Genomic DNA, 19979 nt, shown 5'->3' with positions numbered 1-19979 from the left:
TTAGAAGGTTTGGGAGTTATCAGCCAAGATCCTACATTTTAAAATTCCCCATGGTCCCTGGCCTAAAGATGCCTCCAACCACTAAGATCACGACCTGGACCCTTTACACAGCTCATCCTATACAGTGCACATGCGTGGTTTAAAGGTACTTATGAGCCTTTTCACTCAGGACAGAATTAGCACTTTTCAGAGTAACTTCAGAAGTTGAACTCACACTTAAACTCTTTTTGTTTGTTTTAAGTTTCCCAAGTCCTAGGTACTGAAGCTAAAACACAAAAACCGCCCTCCCCCCAAAACAAGAACATACTCAATTACCAAGCATGACTCTACTCTGGATTTCCATATTTTTTATAAATAGTTCAGAGCGTTCTGACAAGTTCCTCTAAAGTAGCTATTAGCAAGTAGGAATCTGTCTCTCTGAGAAGAGGAAGCTGGCACCTTGGCCAAGGCTTCCATTATCTCTGAAAATCACACTATTACTAACAAGACACACGTGTCACGTTTGGGTTTGTACTCTAGTTTTTCCTAGTCAAATCCAGCTCTCAAAAGATTAAGATCTTCTTTATCATACATGATCACAGGGGTGTTGCTGTTGGTTTGTATGCGTTTTCAGCATCTGTGGCTGTGCCTTCAAGTTTAAAGAGAAGAAACAGTAAGCTACTTATAAACAATGCCATGTATGTGAATTAAAACCACATTCCTAGTATACTACATGAACTCAGAGAGGAGGCACTTACACCTACTGCGCTGGCTGTGGGGGGAATGGAAAAGGTATGGGGAACAGGGATAAAAAGAACATTTTTGTAAAAGCCAGTTAAGAGACAGGTCTTACACAATGATAAAATGCTATAAACTAAATATTTTATACACACACATACACATACCCAGTTGCTGCAAGTCAGTTGAAAAATCCACACTTACGTTATCTTCTGATCCATAAATGTGTCTGGATCCTGGGCGGTATAGGATGTGATTTCCAGTCCTACTGGAAAGTCTTCGGATACCTCTACTCTCTTTTGGGGAGGCACAAAGATGGGGGCTTCGTTCACATCCAGCACGTCTACGGTGACGGTGGCTGTGGAGGTGGACAGAGCGACCTCAAAGGGGACCACATTCCGTACTGCCACATAGAGAATGTACTGCTGCTTGGCCTCAAAATCCAAGCCCTAAAGAACAGAAAAAATGAGTTTTAAAAAAATCTGACGTTTAGTAGAAAACAAAAATTAAATCCTTCACTATTGCTCTTTGTTAGCCCTACACCAGTGGTTCTCAAATGTGCTGCATTCAAGTTGAGAACCCCACGAGAAGAAGAATACAAACTCTTAATACGTGAAATCTCAAATGGCAGACCTCAGTTAACAAACACCAGCACATTAAGTCAGGACCGGCGAGAATGTTCACATCCTGCGTGACATGCTGTCCATGCGACAACAGAGGGACAGAAGAGCCAGAGTCCACCTCACTGAGCCAGGAAGTTTAGTGGCAAGAACATGGAGTTCAGAATCAGTCAGCCAGCAGGTGAAACCCCAGCAGGGCCATTTCCTGGCTGTGTGATTTGGGCAACTGAATCTCTGAATTTGTGTCCACACCTAAGTGAGTAGGAAAAGAAGCTACCTCACAGAGGTGCTGTAAGAATAAACTGGGAACTTTTATGAAGGATCTTATGTGTGGTAGGAACCCCAATTACTAGCTTCTTTCTTCTGTTGATAGAATCATAACAGAAAGTTAATATTAAATGTTCAGTGGGAGATAAGATTATGTACTAAACGGAGGTTCTGCTCACTTGCTCAGAGGAGGTCAAAGTTCTGGGGCTAATCCAGCGATCTGTTAACTCTGACTAACTTCAACAAGGAAATCACTCAAGTTCTTAGTTTTCAAGTTTCCAGGACACCACTTCTAAAACAATCCAGCAAAACAGCAGAGACCAGTAAACCCTTTTTCCTTTTATTTGCAAAACGGATATAGGGGGTAGGCAAATATTTCAGGGGAAAAGCCTATTAAAACGATGGTGGGGTGGCCAGTTAGCTCAGTTGGTTAGAGCGCGTGCTCTTAACAACAAGGTTGCCAGTTCGATTCCCACTATCGGATGGTGGGCTGCACAGCCGGCGCCCCCCTCCCCCCTCCACAACTAGATTGAAAACAGTGACTGGACTTAGAGCTGAGCTGCGCCCTCCACAACTAGACTGAAGAATGACTTGACTTGAAACTGATGGGTCTGGGGAAAAAAGTTACCCAATTAAAAAAAAAATAACAAACAAACCCACAGATGGTACTTCCTCTTTAATTTTAGGATGTTGGACAGCAGCTTCCTGACTTCTTCCAGGAGCCTACAGTCACTGCACCCAAACGCCCCACCAGAACCTAGGAAAGCTGGCCATGCTAATCTTCAGAGAAGACACCAGGGAACAAGGCAGTGGGCAGCTAACTGACCTATCAATTTCTGCATCTTACCAGGCACCATACAAACCTTAGCTGTTTTCAAAATGCCATCGTTGGTTACTGGGTCTGTGGTGACCAAAAATTGATCCTCGTCATTCAATACGATGTACTCAGCCTCCCACGCTGGGGTATTGACAAGGTCGGCATCAGTCACTTTAAGCGTAGTGATTGTGACAAAGGCCTCGTTCTCAAGAACTTGCCCCTGGTACTGCAGAGCAAGGGAAGAGATGGGTCACTCATGACATCCTGACACACAACAGTGGAACCAGGTCTCAGGGGGCTCAGGGAATCCTTTCTGAGCCCAACTCTCGAGGAGAAGCGTCTCATAGGAAGTGGCACTCATTAGGAGTACTTCCTGCCGGGACATCAGTTAGTACTTGGGAGTATCCTCTTCCATGAGTACCTGAAGTAGCTTCCCAAGGCCCTGGCTTTCCCAGCCCCTCAGCACACTCTAGCCCAGGTGCTGACTGAGTTACTAAGCGTAAGGTATTGTGGTTTAGCCACCACTCCCCTCATCCCCCATCATTCTCAGTGGATTTTTGCTCCAAAAGATGCGTTAAAGCTGATTGTCCGGCTAGGTCTTATTTTCGGGGAAACACGGTACCAATACTTTGCATAAAATGAAAGCCTGGTCATTACAGTCTTCTGCGTAGAACCATTTGATGACATCCCCTTGCATTCAGGATAAATTCTACAATTCTTCACTCAGACTACAAGGTCCTGCAGGACCCAACCTCATTTGGTTCACTACACTGTTTTTCAATTCTTGCTATGCATCAAACTTCCTCTTGATTCAGGGCATTTTGCATGTACTGATCTCTCCACCTAGAACACTCTTCCACCCTCCCATTCCACATTTGCCAACCTTTCAACTCATACTATAAATGTTGCTGTCACAATGCCTAGGTGAGGGTGGCAGACACTGCTAATTGCCTGCTGAATATCCATTCTCCCCTTCTTCGCTAACTGTACTATTGGTGGCAGCAATGTTCCCAAATAAAATATTTCCAGTCTTCCTTACAGACAGCACTTGTTAATGAGATGTAAACAAAACTTGTTGAAATGGGTCTTCCCAGAAATAAGAGGACTTGACTTAGCAGCAATGCCTTTTGCACCCCCTGCCCTTGACTCCTTCCTGAAGGAACTACAGATATGGCTGGAGCTCCAGCAGCCATCTTGGGCCACAAGATGACACTGAGGACAGAAAGCATGCACCAAGGATGGTGGGACAGCAAGACAGAGGAGGCTTGGTCTCTAATGACAGAGTGGACAACCCCACCTCTGGGCTTTTGGTGACACAGAGAAAAGGTCAACCCTATTTGTTAAAACCCCAAGAGTCTAGTCTCTATTACTAACCAGAGAACTGATTATTTCTAACTAATACAGTGAAGCTAAGGTTCTTCTATGTGGCTCTTAGTCCCTTCTCCTGGGCTGCATTTAATATAATTGCACACAAGAATTTGTATAAGTTGTTTAACATCTCCTTAACTAGACTATAAACTCCATGAAAACAGCATGTTTCTCTGCCTTGTTTGTGATAATATCTGTAGCATCTAACACAGTGCTTGGCATCAACTCAGAAAATGTTTGTTCAATGCATAAATAGGCCCTGATAAGATTTGCTACCGAGATGCACAATACGGGGACATGGATTCAGTAGGAGTTTTTCTGCAACTTCACAACATTTTGCCAGAAGGCTCCAGACAAAGACAACTGCCACCCAAATCTGCTTGCTTCTTAAAGTTCACTAGTCTGGAGAAAGTTTTCAAAGGCTTCAGCATGAGCAGTTGTGAAGCAACAGAGGACCTTACGGAGGTGCAGAATTACCGTGGTCGGGTTGAAGATGGGAGGGTTGTCGTTGATGTCGGTGATGGTGATCACAGCTTCTGCAGTCGTGGTTAAGCCAAAACCTTGAAGGTCAGCAGCTTGAACCACCAGGGTATACATGGCAACACTCTGCAGAAAGGGCGGACACACCCAGGTTAAGACCAGCAGCTACATCAGGCCCCGCCCCGCCCACAGCACAGAAACATGCCTGCCTGCCTGACACAAAGGCTTCGGACAGATGTTTAGATGCAAAGTCCAGACAATCACCAGACAAGTGGTAACTGGCCCCAGCAGAGTTTTGCACTGTCCGTGAATTTAGCTAACGTGGGTTTGCCCGCAGCACTCTCTGGATGTCTTTCCCCCTGACCTCACGGTCCAGCCCAGTGGTGAGCACGCTGATGACTCCTGTGTCCGGGTTGATAACGAACATTTCCTTATCAGGCTCCATAGGCTCTTGGGAAAGGATCTTATAAACAATGGCGGCATTGTAGGTGTTCACTTCGTCATCCGCGTCTGTGGCTGTGACCTGCATCACAGACGTTCCTGGAAGCATCGAAGGAGAGGAAGATTCAGTCAAGCTGGACTTTAGGGTCTGGTCATACTGCTCAGCTCAACTCTGCCCAGAGTGTTAAAGGCAGGGCCCTGGGGACAATGCCAAGTCACAGCTCCTGTGGTTGCTAATTTCCAAATTTCTTACCAAAGTGCTACAGGAAGAAGAAAGCCTTCCACCAGAGGAGTGATATTCCAAGAATTCAGCTTTTCCAGGTATTGGGGTGGGGGGGGGGGGATATGGGGAATAAATAACCTTAAAGTGAAACATTTTGCTGTGGCTCTTATACTGAACGAATACTCTGAAAAATAGGAAAAACCCCAGAGATTTCCACAATTGGCTTCTCAGTCAGAGTTTCACCTGAGAGAATGGGTTATTTGATATCACCGCCTTCAAGGTAGAAAAACATATTTTATAACATATGTGATGACAAAGTACTAGCTCCCAGAACATCTAAATAACTCTAAGAGTTTATAGGAAAAGGACAAATAGCCCAACAGAAAAAAAGGTCAAAAGACTTGAATAGACAAGTAGTAAAGAAGAAACCCAAATGGCCAGCAAACATATGATAAGATGCTTAGCTCATTAACAATCAAGAGAAATGCAATTTTAAATTGTATTGAGATATAATTACACATTGGCCAAAGCTAAAGTCTAACAATTCCAGGATATATATAACACATTGCTGGTATATGTATAATTGGTTTGACCACCTTGGAAAACAGTTTGTCACGATGTAGAAAAGTAGGCAAAACGAACAAGATATTGCATCGGGATAAATACACACACTGTGAAAGATCAATAAAAACAAGGGAATGATTACCACAAAGTTCAGGGCAGTGTCTACCTCTATGGGGAAGAGAAAAAGTGTGATCAGGAAGGACTGTACGAGGGCCTTAAACTACGGGCAAGGATCTGTTTACTAATCGCAGAGGGTTGATTGTTGTTATCTTTTCTCTCTCAATTACTTTATTTTTTAAAATTTTATTATTTTTTATATTAGTTTCAGGTGTACAAAACAACATAATGATTAGACATTTATACCCCTCACAAAGTAATAACCACCCCAAGTCTACTACCCCATCTGACATCGTACATAGCTATTACAGTACCTACGCTGACTATATTCCCTATGCTGTACTTTACATCCCGTGACTATATCTATATCTATATCTATATCTATATCTATATCTATATCTATATCTATAAATATATATATATTTAATTATAGTTGACATTCAATATAATTCTACTTCAGCTTCAGGTGTACAGCACAGTGCTCAGGCATCTACACCATCTATGAAGTGGTCCCCCTGATAAGTCCAGTGCCCATGTGGCACCTTACATGATCTTTACAACATTACTGACTATAGGGGAAGGTTGTTTTTAAATTGTTCCTATTGTATACATGTTTCTGCAGGTACAGTGTTACACGTGCACAATGCACACACACACACCCCCCCCACACAAGCATCCAACGAAGTTCTATCCACATGAACAGCCTGACCTCAAACGGAAACCCCAACAATCTGAGGTCCAAAGAATCTAAGCGTCTTTCTGGGTATTCGGCTCCTGGTCTTTGGACATACCTGGAAGAGCACCTTCCATGACAGATCCCTCAAAGACCTCCTGGGTGAACACCGGCTTATTGTCATTCTGATCTGTCACTGTGATAACAATCTCCATCGGGTCTTCAATTGCATTCCCATTCGAAGACACAGCATGAGAGTAGAGCTACAAGAGCCAAGTGAGGGTTACTTGGGCTATGAGGAAGAAGAGGTGGGAGAAGTGGTCTGACCAGAGCAGAGTGGGCTTCACCAGGCTACCCCCACCTTTCCCACTCTCTGATGCTCAAGTCTATGGACACTCAGAGCAGAGACCTCTTCTCACACACATGCTACTGCCTCAATGAGATCATGACACGGATTGAGATCATGACATGTGAAGACCCATGGGCTGGAGAACATACCCACCAGTTCAGAGTTTCCATTCCCCACACAGGGCTGGGGAGCCAGGCCTAGGAGCTAAAGGTGGAAGCATAAAACACTTGACTTATTCCAAGCAGGGTAAAATTTGCTCTGGCCGCTCCAGTCATGTCTTCTCCAGATTTTCCTGCATTTGGCATCAATGCATTGCCTCCCAGCTTCCCTAAGCTCACACTGCTGCCAAGGCCCAGAAATGGATTTTGCTCCCCTACATCGCCACTGGCCTCTTCCTTTGGGTCAGGTATTTTTAGCCCCAAGAATAGGATGATATCTTGGGTCTAGACTTACGCATGATGCATAAGGACTTGTCCTTCTTTATTCCTAACAAGGAAAAACTTAACAACCCCAATTTTTCCAGGTTCTTCTATCAATTATCCTTATTAACAGGCCAAGAGGTGTCAAATTAAGCTCTTTATCTGTCCAGATCATCAGACCTAGGGATCCAATATGAGTTGACCAAAAAATTTTGGAAGCATGGAACCTTAACAACAATAACCTTCTAAGAGATACTCACAATGTACTTGGCAATTGCTTCTCTATCCAGAGGTTCCGTCACCTTTAGCCATCCTGTTTCTCTTTCAATAATAAAGACACCAACAGGGGGCGTGTCAGCTCCTTGGCCAGTGATGCTGTAGAAAACCTGTGTTTCTTTGTCCCTGTTAGATTTGATCTTAAGACAAAATAGAAAGAAACAGAATTAGCAAGGAAGGATCCTTTCACTGGATCTCTTTCCCCCTCTCTCCTTGGTCCTTCTCTGCCAAATTCCTCCTTAAGAAATAGAGAATATCCTTCTCTACCTGAACCAGATTTTTGGGAAATGGGCCTTTTTCATTTTCTGGGCAGCTGATAGGAGGAATAACCCAGTCTCTCTTCTGTCTTCGGAGACCATGGTGGGAGTCGGGAAATGTGAGCACTTCCGTCTGGGTTCCAGGGAAAGAGTCCTGAAGGGAGAGGAGATGAAGAACCAAATAAGATAATTCAGGAGAGAGAACACAGGCTGAAAAGTCCAACCTATCCAGTCAGCATCTCTAGATTCTGAGGGCAGTATATAGTTTTAACTTAATAACAAAATTAACAGCCAAAACCATACCTAATGAACCCCTCTGCCATCTAATAAAGGTGTTCTCTTTTGATCCTTCTTCATGTCCAGAGTTCAAGTAAGCATTATACATACATTATAGGATTGTGGGTTTGATATTACTTTACAAGTTATTTCAAGCCTACATATTACACTTGTCATTTTTAATAGAACATTATACTCCAATGATTTCCTATCAGGGCTTATTCAAAAATGGACATTCAGGTATTTTAATTTTCTTTTATGTTTTTCCTGGGGTTATAGGTCCCCAAAGTGGAATGAACAGCTAAAATGAGTAAGTTTTAGGAACTGGGACTAAGAGATACTTTGCGATCAATACAAATCCCTTAATCTCATGGTGTCATTATACCTACATGGTTTCCATTTGTTCTAACCGGAGCTATTGGGATGGGAACCAAAAACGCCGTTTGAGACTTGCATTAAACAGTTTTCATGTGTGATGATAGCATTCTGCACACACAGGGAAATAAAATATTTGAAGATGGAAGGAAAAGATCTTTCAAATTGTTTAAGTGTTTTAAAGTGATTAGTGGTAGCACGGTAACGGTGCCAGAGGACAATTCCATCTCCCACCCCCTACACAGTCACTGATCACAATATGCCAGCCAAGTGTGAGTCAAGCCCGATTTCCTGGCTTTTAAAATTTGACTCAAAATGCATTAAGATAGACATGAGACGTGACCAGATATCACAAAATCCTTCCCAATCCTGAACACTGGTCACGCACACAGCCTGTGTCTGTCTCTTTGTCTCTGTCTGTCTCTGTCTGTCTCCGTCTCTCTCTCTGTCTCTCTCTCTGTCTCTCTCTCACATACACACACACACACACACACTCTCTCTCTCTCTCTCTCTCTCATCCTCTGCATCCTCACATTGAATCTCCTAGAGAAGCAGTCCTGCCTGGGCCAATGCAGGCTCTGATCTTGAATCGTCACCATGGCACCACATCTCCTGGGCAGATTACTTAACTTGTCTGTCCCGACAAAGGAACAAGTATTAAACTGACTGCCAGCACCATAACCTATGCCTAAAAACAACCACCTTGCACAGCCACGATGGCAAACAGGCACTGATGAGTGAATATAGATTCATGTGCCCCACTAAAGAGGAAGACAAAGAAGGTGCCTAGCTAACATCAGGATTGCAGAATCTTTTCAGGTAATGATAGTAAAGAATGATGAACAATGTGCTGGCAAAACATAACATTAATATCTTCATGTGCGAAATTAAAGGAAACTGTACCTAAACATACTGAACATGGAACCATCCCTCAGAAAAAAAGGATACACCAGACTCAGAAAACCCACCCAAACAAAATCAAAGAAAGAACTGGAAAGTTAGATCTGTTCTTATTTTTCCCCAGCTTTATTGGGGTATAACTGACAAATAAAAATTGTATACCTTTAAGGTATACAACCTGATGTTTTGATATACATATAAGACCTATTCTTACATGAATTAAAAGGGAGGTAAGATTGTCACCCCTAATGCAGGGCCACCTGGCTCCACGAGGATCCCTTGAACGAGACATAAAGCAAAGTGAACCTCAAATCAGCTGTGGCAGAGTTGTCACCTGTTACTCAATAAACATTCTTCTTTTCTTATTTAAAAACAAAACAAATATCTCTCTCTCTCTCTCTCTCTCTCCATATATATATGGCACCCTGTGTGTGTGTGTGCGCGCATTACATAGATATATGTAATACATATATATGTATATACATTGTATATACATATGGATACACATTTTAAGAAAGGAAAATTGTATTAAAATTGTAATACTCAATATATACTGATAACAAAAGATAAATACAAGTCACGTTTGACGTCTGCAATTGCAAGAGGTGCTCAAAGCGGTTCCCATAAGTGTCCAGACACTTCTGATTACAGCGAACTACTGCTTGAGCAATGTTGACCAAAGTGTCCACTTGTATAAATTTTTTTGGCACCCCCGATATATATATATATATATATATATTATCCAGCAATGTGCCCAAGTAAAAGCCTATATTTCCTATATTACACCTGCAGCTAGGAGTGACCATGAGGCCATGTTCTAGCCAATAAGATGTAAGCAGAAGTGTTGCTTGAGAATTCTACAAAGACGGCCAGACAACTAAGTGATACACTTTTGTGCTTCCTCCCTTTCTCCTTCTTATCACCTAGAATATAGATCTGATTACTGGAGCTCTAACAACCATCTTGGATCAAGAGCTATCCCTGAGGATTGAAACTATGCGCTGAGGCTGACAGAACAGAGAGGAAAGGAGGGACCTGGGCTCCTGAAGATTGTGGGGACTCCATATTGACCACAACTTACTCTTGGATTTCCTTGACAGAGGAATGCTGTATTTTGCATAAACCACTGGAATTTGTAGTTTTCTATAATATGTATTTGAACCTAATCACAATTTAGCAGACATAGAAGCGAAGGCAAAGGTAGGAGGGGAAAGTTGAAAAAGCAAGCTCAAAACTGTCTTTGGCTATAAGAGGCTTCCATGCATAGTTGCCCAGCAAGAAGTCACCATGCTGAACTTACATGAATGACAGAATCAGTTGGAGACTTGAGACAGGGAGCTGTGTTAATACAGTTCTACTAAGTTGCTTACTGTCTTGGTCTGTCCAATTATATCAGGGAGAAAAATTCAGTCTATCAGGTAGTAAGTTCCCGTAATCTCGGGAGTCTTCGGGGAGAAAGACAGGAACCAGCCTGAAAGGCCGTGCCACTTAGGACCAACTCCACATTTCCAAAGCACCAACAGGGTGCAACTAGAATGGCTCCCCAGAGAGACATTTTGGAAGGAACCACCATGGGAGCAGTTTAGAAACTGGCAAAGGCATTTGGCTTTGGATAACAATTCCCAGAGACATTCTTGCCAAGAACCTGGGCAGACACACATCTTTCCATTCATGGCCAGTCCATCCATTTGTCCATTGATTATTGTCTGGCCTCCTTGTACATGCCGGACCAAGGGTCACGCAATGAGAATATTAGGGGGAAGGATCTTATGAAGATTACAATCCAATGGGGCAAAAGCTTCCCACTGATTCTTCTGCTTCTTTGCCAAGACCCTCTCCACTAGACACGCAAAGATCAATAATGATCAGATAATTGACCTCTTGCTCATTCTTCTTCTAGGAAGTGAATAAGAACAGTTAACAGTATTTATTATAGGCCTAGCATAGTTCTAACATTTCCCATGTATCAATTCATGTAGTCATTATTACATCCATTTTACAGATAAGGAAATTCAAGCATAGGCCGATTAAATCACTCCCCCAAGGTTACTCAGGCTGTAAATGGCAGCACTGGGATTCAATCCCGGACAGAATCCGGGTCCTTACCCACTATTCTATACTAGCCACAGAAATAAAGGTAATATCTTGCCGTCATTCCACCTGCTCCCTCTCCACCCAACAAAAAAAATTCCCAGCAAGCATTAGTTTAGACAAATGGTTGCCAGCTGCGGGTTATTCTGGAGACATTTGGCAGTGTCTGGAGACATTTTTAGTTGTCACGATTGGAAGAGTGCTACTAGCATCTAGTAGGTTAAGAGGAGGAATGCTGCTAAACATCACATAGTACACAGGAGAGCGCCACAACAAAAAATTATCCAGCCCCAAATGTGAATGGTGCCAAGTAAAGAAACCTGGATTAGAAACAGACTAAAATATTAGTGAACTTCCCAGAAACACTGCAACATACATGATGATGATGATGGTGGCGATGGTGGTGATTGGGCACTGCTGCCTTCAGCGTCACTTTGGTGGACAGCTTCCTGCGGCTGGAGTCCCAGGCGTGAACAAGAAAACTGATCTCCGGATTATGAAGTTGTACAGGCCGTTTGACTGTAAGCACACCATCCGTGCTCACTTTGAATTTGGTGTCGTCAGAAACATAGATTGCCCTTGGTTGACCAGTGCATCCTTCAAAACTCACTGCAGGGCATAAATCACAGTGATTAGGAAATTGGGCAAATGAAAAACAAGAACATTCCTTCTCTAAAAATCAAACTGGGCTCTCCCACGAAAAACCTGACTCACACAAAACAAGCACAAGCAAAACAAACCATAGTCTGGTGACAGAACAGCAAAGATATAAAAGGAGTTGATTTATCATTATGTTCTTCACAATTATAGGGCAACTGTTAATTGTGCTCTGAGTTTTCCCCCTCCTTTTCACCTGTAAAGTGAAAACAGTAACCTGTCTAGAAAGTAACTTCTTTTTAATAACAACAAAAAGAGGCCTCTCCTTTTCAGATGGCTCTTGACAATATGAAAATGGACTCCTAAAATAACTGAGACAGAATACCTATTGAGTCCAAAAGTTAGAGACCAAGGTACAATGTCATGCTATGGATGGGCTACATTTCAATACACAGTGGTAGATAATAAGAAAGAGCCAGCATGACATAATGGTTAAGAGTATGGACCCTGGACCAGACTCCCTGGGTTCAAGTCCCAGCTCTGCTTATTAGGTAAGTTATTTAATCTCTCAGTCTACCCATCTGTTGAAAGAAGGCAACAATGGCCACTATCTACTAGGGTTGTTTTAAGATACATAGAACAATGCCTGGTACATAACAAATACTGTATTAAAGTTTGTTAAATAAAAATTTAAAAACTACTTGGGTGGGGGAACTTATGAGCAATGGCTTAAAGACAAAACTATTTTTTAATACTTTATAGTTATTCAAGTGTTAAAAGTTTAAAAAGTATGAATAACCAAGGCTGGAGAAGCTGTGATGAAAAGTGTCTACGTGAAACATCAGAGTCCCAAAGGACTCATTCAACAGGTTCCCACCAAGCTACAGAAACCATGCTGAGTTCTAAGGACAAACTGTAAACAAGATAGACAAGACACCTGCTCTCACTGAGCTTACACTACTGTGGAAGAGATAGACAAACACCCAAATCAAAAATTGCAGACAGTGATTGATAAATGTTAGTGGATACAGAGGAATTAAAGAGGGTAATACAAGACTGGCAGCGGGGGAGGGAAGTTTGGGGAAGGTGTAATTTATATTGGTTGGTGAAGACAGACCTCTCTGAGGGGGAGGTGTCTGGGCTGAGACCTGAAGGAGTCAGCCTGGCTCAAGAGCCTTCCTGGCAGAAGGAACAATACATAAAACAGTTCATTCTGGGAAACTCTCAAGTTAGCCTATTTTCCTCCCTTTCAAATAATTGCCCCTCATTCCTCCAATGGAATTTCTATTTTTCTCAAGTGATCTTTTATGAAAATTCCTGCTCTTGTGACTATTTTACACAGCTAGACACCTCTACATTCATGAGGATCAGGTCTCTGCCAGAAAGCCCTAAAGCCATCCATGGGCTGCAGTTTTCATTTCTTCCACCAGGCGCCACCCTTGCAAATGTTTCTGAAGTGAACAGCTCCACCCTTGTCAGAGAAAGTAAGGCCATAGTTGAGGGCAAGAGGGAAAGCAACAGGAATACCCATTCTGAAGATGAAGAAATTGAGACTCGGGGAGGTTAAGAAATTTCCCTGATATCCTATAACTACTGAACAGAAGAGCTGGGACTAATTCTTAACATGAGTTATTTAGTCTCATGGTTGTCACTCCCTCTGGGGAGAGAACTTCTTGGGGCCTTGGCTACTTTTATAGGATACCTTTACCTCCTAGCTAGAATCAGGGATGGTAGAAATCTGAGGCCACTCACTTACTAGCTGGGAGTATGCTACCTGACAAATAAACTGAGCAGCCAAACCAAGAAGAGTTATTTCACAGGACGGGAGCTGGGTCCTTTGACTAATCACTCACCTAACCAACTCTCCCTCCCAGCTTATAAAGAAATCAGGGGGATCAAATATATGCTGATGGAAGGAGAACTGACTCTGGGTGTGAACACACAATGGGATTTATAGATGATGTAATACAGAATTGTACACCTGAAATCTATGCAATTTTACTAACAATTGTCACCCCAGTAAATAAAATAAAAAAAGAAGTCAAAACCACACCCCCCACCCCTACCCTCACCTTTCAGGCAGTTTCTACTCGTTTCCCAAATTTGAGGGGGTAGATGCAGGGTGATCAATGGAAGGTTATAATAAATGACAGGAAGAGGGCGACAAGAAGAAAAGGCTGATTTGAGTCTGTGACTGGATTATAAACCCAGATTCTGCCATGTTCTTGCTGAGACGCCTTAAGCGAAATGCTTATCCTCTCTGGGTCTCAGTTTTCTTTACTGGAAATGAAGAATACCACCACCGATCAAACCTACCTCTTTAGGGTTTTGTGACGATTAACCATGACAGTGAATGTGAATCACAGTTTGAAAGCAAAAGAACAATACAAATCAAAGGAGATTGTTATTTTTCTGCATTTGGGAGAACGAGTTAGAAGACAAGTATTTGCTAAATGAACAGATGAACCATAAAATGACAACAGAAGCAAGAAGAAATGCAAAGTCTGTAAAAGATGGGCAGACACTGCCCTTTAGGGCTAAAGTGGGAATTTCTTTCTAAACTAGCAAAACAAGATGTTTTTCAAATAACCCTTCCCCAGCTCACCCCAGCAGAAGTAATGTGGCAACTGGACTGTGTGGGGGCTTGTCACATAAGCAGGGAACAAGAGCTGCCCTCGTTGATCACACTGAATTCTTTTCCCCAGCCGGCCCAAACCGGGGCAATGACAAGCATGACGGGACATGCCAAGGACGGCGGCTTGGAGATATGAAAATGCTTTTGCACATAACTTGATGCAAGGTATTTAACCTGCTTTGGGGCATCTCATCTTAATGGGGGCTAAGTCCCCTTGAGAAGTGACAGAAGAAGTGTGACGGACAGGCAGCCCCAACCTGAATTTCGAGGTACTCATTAAGGACCATGATCTTTCCAGGCAACCTTATCCTCTGGGCTGATAAACCAGAAATCATAGGAAAGACTGGGGGGATCTCCAGCTCCGGGAAGGTTCTGGGAGGCTTGCTTCACCCCTGGCAAAGGCTGGCCAGTGTCTTGGGGTCACAGTGTCCTGGGATCGCCAGCATGTGGGAGAGTATTGCCAGAGGATTTATTGGTAGATTTGCACATGGTCACAATACAAAGTTCAACAAAAATAAAGCCAGCAAGGGACTAAGTATTCTTTAGGTCAGCACATCCTCCTCCTTTCCTAAATCTGTTATTTGGCTCCTTGGTTTAGAAACCAAATCCCAATGACAAGAGCCCAGAACCCAGGGGTCTTCTCTAAATGGGAAAATCTTTTCACCACAATAATATTATCAATACGATCAAAAACTACAACCTCAGCTCCAACTACCTCTTATTGACTGTTTTCTTAATCTTTTAAACATGTATAAAACATTATGTGTCTGGCTCTATCCTAAGCACCTGACAAATATTTAATCCCAGAACTCTACGAGGTTGGTACTGTTAGTGTCCCCTTTTTACAGATGGGGAAATTGAGGCAGCTAGTAAGTAACAGAGCTGAGATTGGAACCCAAGCAGTCAGAGTCCATACTCCTACCCGCCCTTCCGCGTGCCTCTCTCCACAAGCCAGAACCTTGCACTGTGCCCCTTATGTCCAGTTTTCTGATTTAATTCCCCCCCAGCTCCCCACTTTCTGGGGTAGGCATCACTACCCCCATTTTCTTTGCCCTAAGTTACACACTGGTGACTGGAGGGGCTGAGCCGACTAGCCCCAAAGTGAGCACTCTTCACCACTGTTCCCATATGCCAAACAGGGATACGTTTTCCAACAATAATAGAAAGGAGTACTTAAAGGAAAAACAACCTGAAAAAGACATTCCAGAATGTCTTTGTGTAGAATTTGTAGAATTCTATACACACAGTATAGAATTCTACACACCAGGTTAACAACCATTTGGGTGGATGTAGGGGGAAGATAGAAAGAAGAGAGGTTGGCGTAAGGGAAGGAGCAGTTTTTTGTTAAACATATCTTTCTTATATATTGTTACATTGTATTGTGTATTACAATTACAGTGAATTACTTTTTAAGACAACAAAAATAACAATGATTTTTTAAAAGCAATTGTGAATTTGTATGTTATTCATCCTACAAGCGTCCCATTTTTTAGCTTATTTGGCAGAAGTAGTGGCTTTAATCAGAGGACCCTAGGAAGAGATGAATGAAGTTCAAATACAAATTAAACTCAAGTTCATGAGAAGTCCTGGGGCAGGCCTGGAGCACTCAGCGGCATTCTTTGCTTAGAATTGCCATCACGCCATGAACAGTCCGGCTTTAAGGATTCTTCTCCCACCCCCGCCCAGCCCGTAGCTGGAATGTGAGTGGGTAGGATCAAGACAGTCAAAAGCCTCTATATATTTCTGGGAGATGTTGAGATTTAAGGACAGGGGCCCGCTATCAGAGCCAGCTAACCACAGTTGAGTTATTTGGTAACTAGTGGGATATCCCCAGTCTCTTAGAAGCAACTACTTGAAAGCAGTGCCTTCCCCACACCACATACAAAGGCGTGCATTATGGATTGTTTCCTTCTCATCAGAACGCATTTGCCACAGCTAACCACCAAAGAACACAGCACATGGCTTTATTTCAAGGATCATTTGAACTTGAGCACTCTGCCTCAGGAAGAGAAAGTCACACACAAAACCTCGAGGGCCAGATCAGTGAGCCTTCTGAGGCTCCTGGGGGGGGGGGGGGGGCGGGTCACACTTCCATTGTGTACCCTTAAACCAAGAGCTTAAATAATGAAGATAAATGACAAGAAGTTTAACTTGATGGACAAAAGGAGTCCTGGGAAGACAGAAATGTTTCACTGAGCGAGGCAAGAGTTTCTTCTGGCTGCTTAAGAATGGCGTCTCCAACTCCAACCAAAGCCATAACCCTCCACGGCTACCACTGCCTATAAAATTTCTTTCTAGGTTCCATTTTCTTTGATGGCACTGGGTGATTCTGGAACATCTTCCTTTGATGAGTGCCCATGAAATTACTAAACATTATAGGTTTATTGAACACCCATGCTCAGCAGAGAACATAATTTCATGTTTAAAAAAAATGGGAGGGAAAAAGGACGATCACGCCTCCAGTTTGCCCCCACGTGGGCGATCTCAGGACATCCGGGTTGCACCAGGGAGACTCTTTCTTTGCCCTGATACGTCTCTAAGTATCTGTGTCCATTTGCTGCTGAGAACTATAACCAACAACAGGGTCTAACAGCCTTATGCGAGCCAGCGGCCCTGGGTGGGAGGAACTTAGCAGCCCTCACTTAGAAATGAGGACACAGCCTCAGAAGTCTCACTGAAAAAGACCTGCCCAGGCCACACCGCTCAGAAGTGGCAGAGCCCGTGGCCTTACGCCACGATCAGGACTTCACCACCAGGCAGACTCTTAGTATGGATAAGCCACTTGCCAAGCTGAGGTCCTACTTGAATGGAAACCCGGAAGTTAGTTCACCCAGGAGAAGAGAACAAGTGGAGAGTAGCTTCAATACTCGTAGCAAAGGTTCCCATCTCGATCTTTTCCCTCCACACACTCCCTCCTTCTGTCTTCTTGCATGAACTCCGCTGTGCCCGGGAAATCCAGTTGCAAAGCCAAATCAGGACAGTCAGAAGCCAAGTGAAAGAGGAAGTTTTAAACTTCAGATTCAAGAATGTTCTGCGTTAAGTCGCCGCGTTACATGAGCTAAACTACTAAGTCAGAGTCCCTCTAATCAGCTTAAACTGCACACATTTTTCTTGGAAAGATAAGCAGCTTGGAATATCAGATTGCACAAGCACAACTAGAGTGTGTCCACAGAGTGCTGTGTGTGCTCCTGGGCCGCGCGGCGCCTGAGGCGCCTGCACTCATCAAATCTCCCCTGTTGACAGGCAGCTCCCAGGGGAACCCAGGATGGGAAGTTTACGCTCCTGAAGCTTATCGAGCTCTTTCTCCCAGCCTCCCAGAACAAATTACAAGTGGTCTCTCTCTTCACTTAACTTGCACCCGGAAAACAGATGTCAACAATGAGCGCTGCCTGGGTAGGAAGCAAGGAGCAAAGTCCCCTGCGCTTGTTTCCATCAAAACAGACTAAGGTGGAGAGCTGGGCAGGGTGTCAGTGCAGAGAGAAAAGAGTGAGAGAAAAAAATTAGCCCCAGACCCCTGGGAAGGGGTGCCCACAGGATAAAGAGGCAATCTATCACCCTTGATTTCCACCCTTTATTTTAAGGTACCTCACACCGTCTGGGTCACTCTGGCAGTGTATTTTTGCTTCCCAATCTTGTTTCTGCTTGAGCTACTGCTGTCTTAGTTATTGGACAGCAAACACCATGGATGCTAATCAGAATCAGCCCGGTAAAAAAATGCCATAAAGGGCACCTGTGGAGTTAGTTAAAAGCCAGTACAAATGCTTTTATAGTTTTACATTTGTGTGAATGGGGTCAAACCAAGTTGGGTTCAGATCCCAGCTGTGCTTTTCATGTGTCACTGTGGGCAAGTTATGCTGACCTCCCTTGAGTGTCAGTTTCCCATTCTGTAAATGGAGACATCCTCATCTCCATCAAGGGACTGCTTCAAGAGCTCTTTCTTCAACAAATACTGACTGAGCCCTCACTTTCTGCCAGGCATCATTCTAAAGCCTGGGGAATACAGCCGTGAACAAAGCAAGGTCTCTGCCCTCATGGGGCTGACAACATTCCAGAGGGGAAGAGATAATTACCAAAAACATTAGTGTCAGGACTGAAAAGTATTAATAGAGAAAAATAAGCAGGTAAAGCAGGGTCCAAAGCTTTATGCAGCAGCTGGGGTGGAGGGCACAATTGAATATAGGACACTTAGGAAAAGCTTCAGGAAGGGACATTTGAAGAGATGGTCCCAGCCTCTGGCTGTGTGCTAAACGAGGCAGCGAGCCATGTGGCAGTGACAGTGGTGGGTGGGTGGGTGTCAAAGGCCTCCTCAAGCACTGCTCACCAGCTGCTCACCCCCTGTGAGAAGAGCCCTGTCCTAGTACCGAAGTCCCAGGTGTGAACACAACAGGTACTGACCCCTGAGCTCCTGGGGCTGACATTCTAGGGGGATAAAGGAATGTTAGCACGTGGGCCCCACACAAGGGTGAAGGCTCCTGCTCCCTCAGTCTAGAAGGGCCTGGCATCCCCACTGCCCCTGCCTTCTTGAGAGCACGGCCAGAAAAGAACTGTTTTGTTTCCCATTCCAGGTCTCTCCTGGGCAGTTCAGAAATGGGCCTGCTCCCACTGATAAAACCTCGGCCAGCTTGATCTCAGTATTCTCGCCTGGATGGGACTCTGGTGGCTCAGCCGGAGAAAGAAGCTGGAGCTGCTTCTCTGCTCAAGTCTGAGACCCCAGGGTTTGGCTTCAGTTCTCCAAGGAGGACACTAACTGCCAAGGAAGCTCATCTTAATTAGGTTTAAAAAGGGAGGAGGAAGCCATGGACTCCACTCTCAAGGGGAGTTGGTATCTGGCCTGCTGCAGACATAGAAAGGAACCTCTTCCCTGTCAGAACGAGGAAACTGGTTTGGTTTTGTCAAAAAGGACCAGGAGAATGGAGAGGCCCTCTGGCTTCCACAGGAAATTGGACGAGTTTTATTGTCCCAGCTTCTCGCTGCATGTTAAACACACATCCAACCCGCCTACTTAAATACAGACACAATAATTGATCATTCCCATGGCCTGCAACCCAGGAAACATTCCTCCTGCCAGGTTGGGCAACTCCAGGAACTGTTTGCTTATCGATTAGAAAAAAAGGGCTCTCTCTCACACCAGAGTACCTGCCCACTTTTCCTTACTGTTGGGTTTCCCCTGAGGCCAGGGAGGGCCCCATGTTCCAGGTTCCAAACAACTGAACCCCTCCTCCTTCCAACTCCTACTGATCCCCGCACAGGAAGGGGAAGCTGATGGCCCTGGGTTAGGAGATCAGGGCTCCCCTAACGGGAGAGCTGCCCACTTGTGAAATAAAGCACCTTGACCAATATACCTGTAACATTTCCAATCCAGGGTCTGATGTGCACTGCACACAGACTCCCTGGGGACGCTTTTTAAAAATACCCAGGCCTGGGCCCTGCCCCAGACTAACTGAAACCGATCTTTAGACCTGGAAAAGCCCAGGCATGGATATTTGGAGCACCCAATGGGAAAGCGGAATGGCTCTA

The 19979-nt window shown here is 44.0% G+C and overlaps 1 protein-coding gene across 1 annotated transcript in view; it reads right to left on the bottom strand.

Annotated features, from left to right (window-relative positions):
- Positions 1–19979, bottom strand: part of CDH1 (cadherin 1) — a 69449-nt gene that overhangs the window by 13905 nt on the left and 35565 nt on the right. Inside the window, exons 3-10 of the mRNA XM_081031583.1 lie at positions 11607–11839; positions 7599–7742; positions 7316–7471; positions 6406–6550; positions 4634–4809; positions 4267–4395; positions 2468–2647; positions 922–1166 (exon numbers count right to left, since the gene is read on the bottom strand). Of these exons, the coding sequence (XP_080887709.1) occupies positions 922–1166; positions 2468–2647; positions 4267–4395; positions 4634–4809; positions 6406–6550; positions 7316–7471; positions 7599–7742; positions 11607–11839 (1408 nt within the window). The remainder of the gene's footprint in view (positions 1–921; positions 1167–2467; positions 2648–4266; positions 4396–4633; positions 4810–6405; positions 6551–7315; positions 7472–7598; positions 7743–11606; positions 11840–19979) is intronic.

Source organism: Rhinolophus hipposideros, assembly GCF_964194185.1.
Source record: "Rhinolophus hipposideros genome assembly, chromosome: 21".
Lineage (NCBI taxonomy): Eukaryota > Metazoa > Chordata > Mammalia > Chiroptera > Rhinolophidae > Rhinolophus > Rhinolophus hipposideros.
This window is presented reverse-complemented; position numbering and strand designations above follow the sequence as displayed.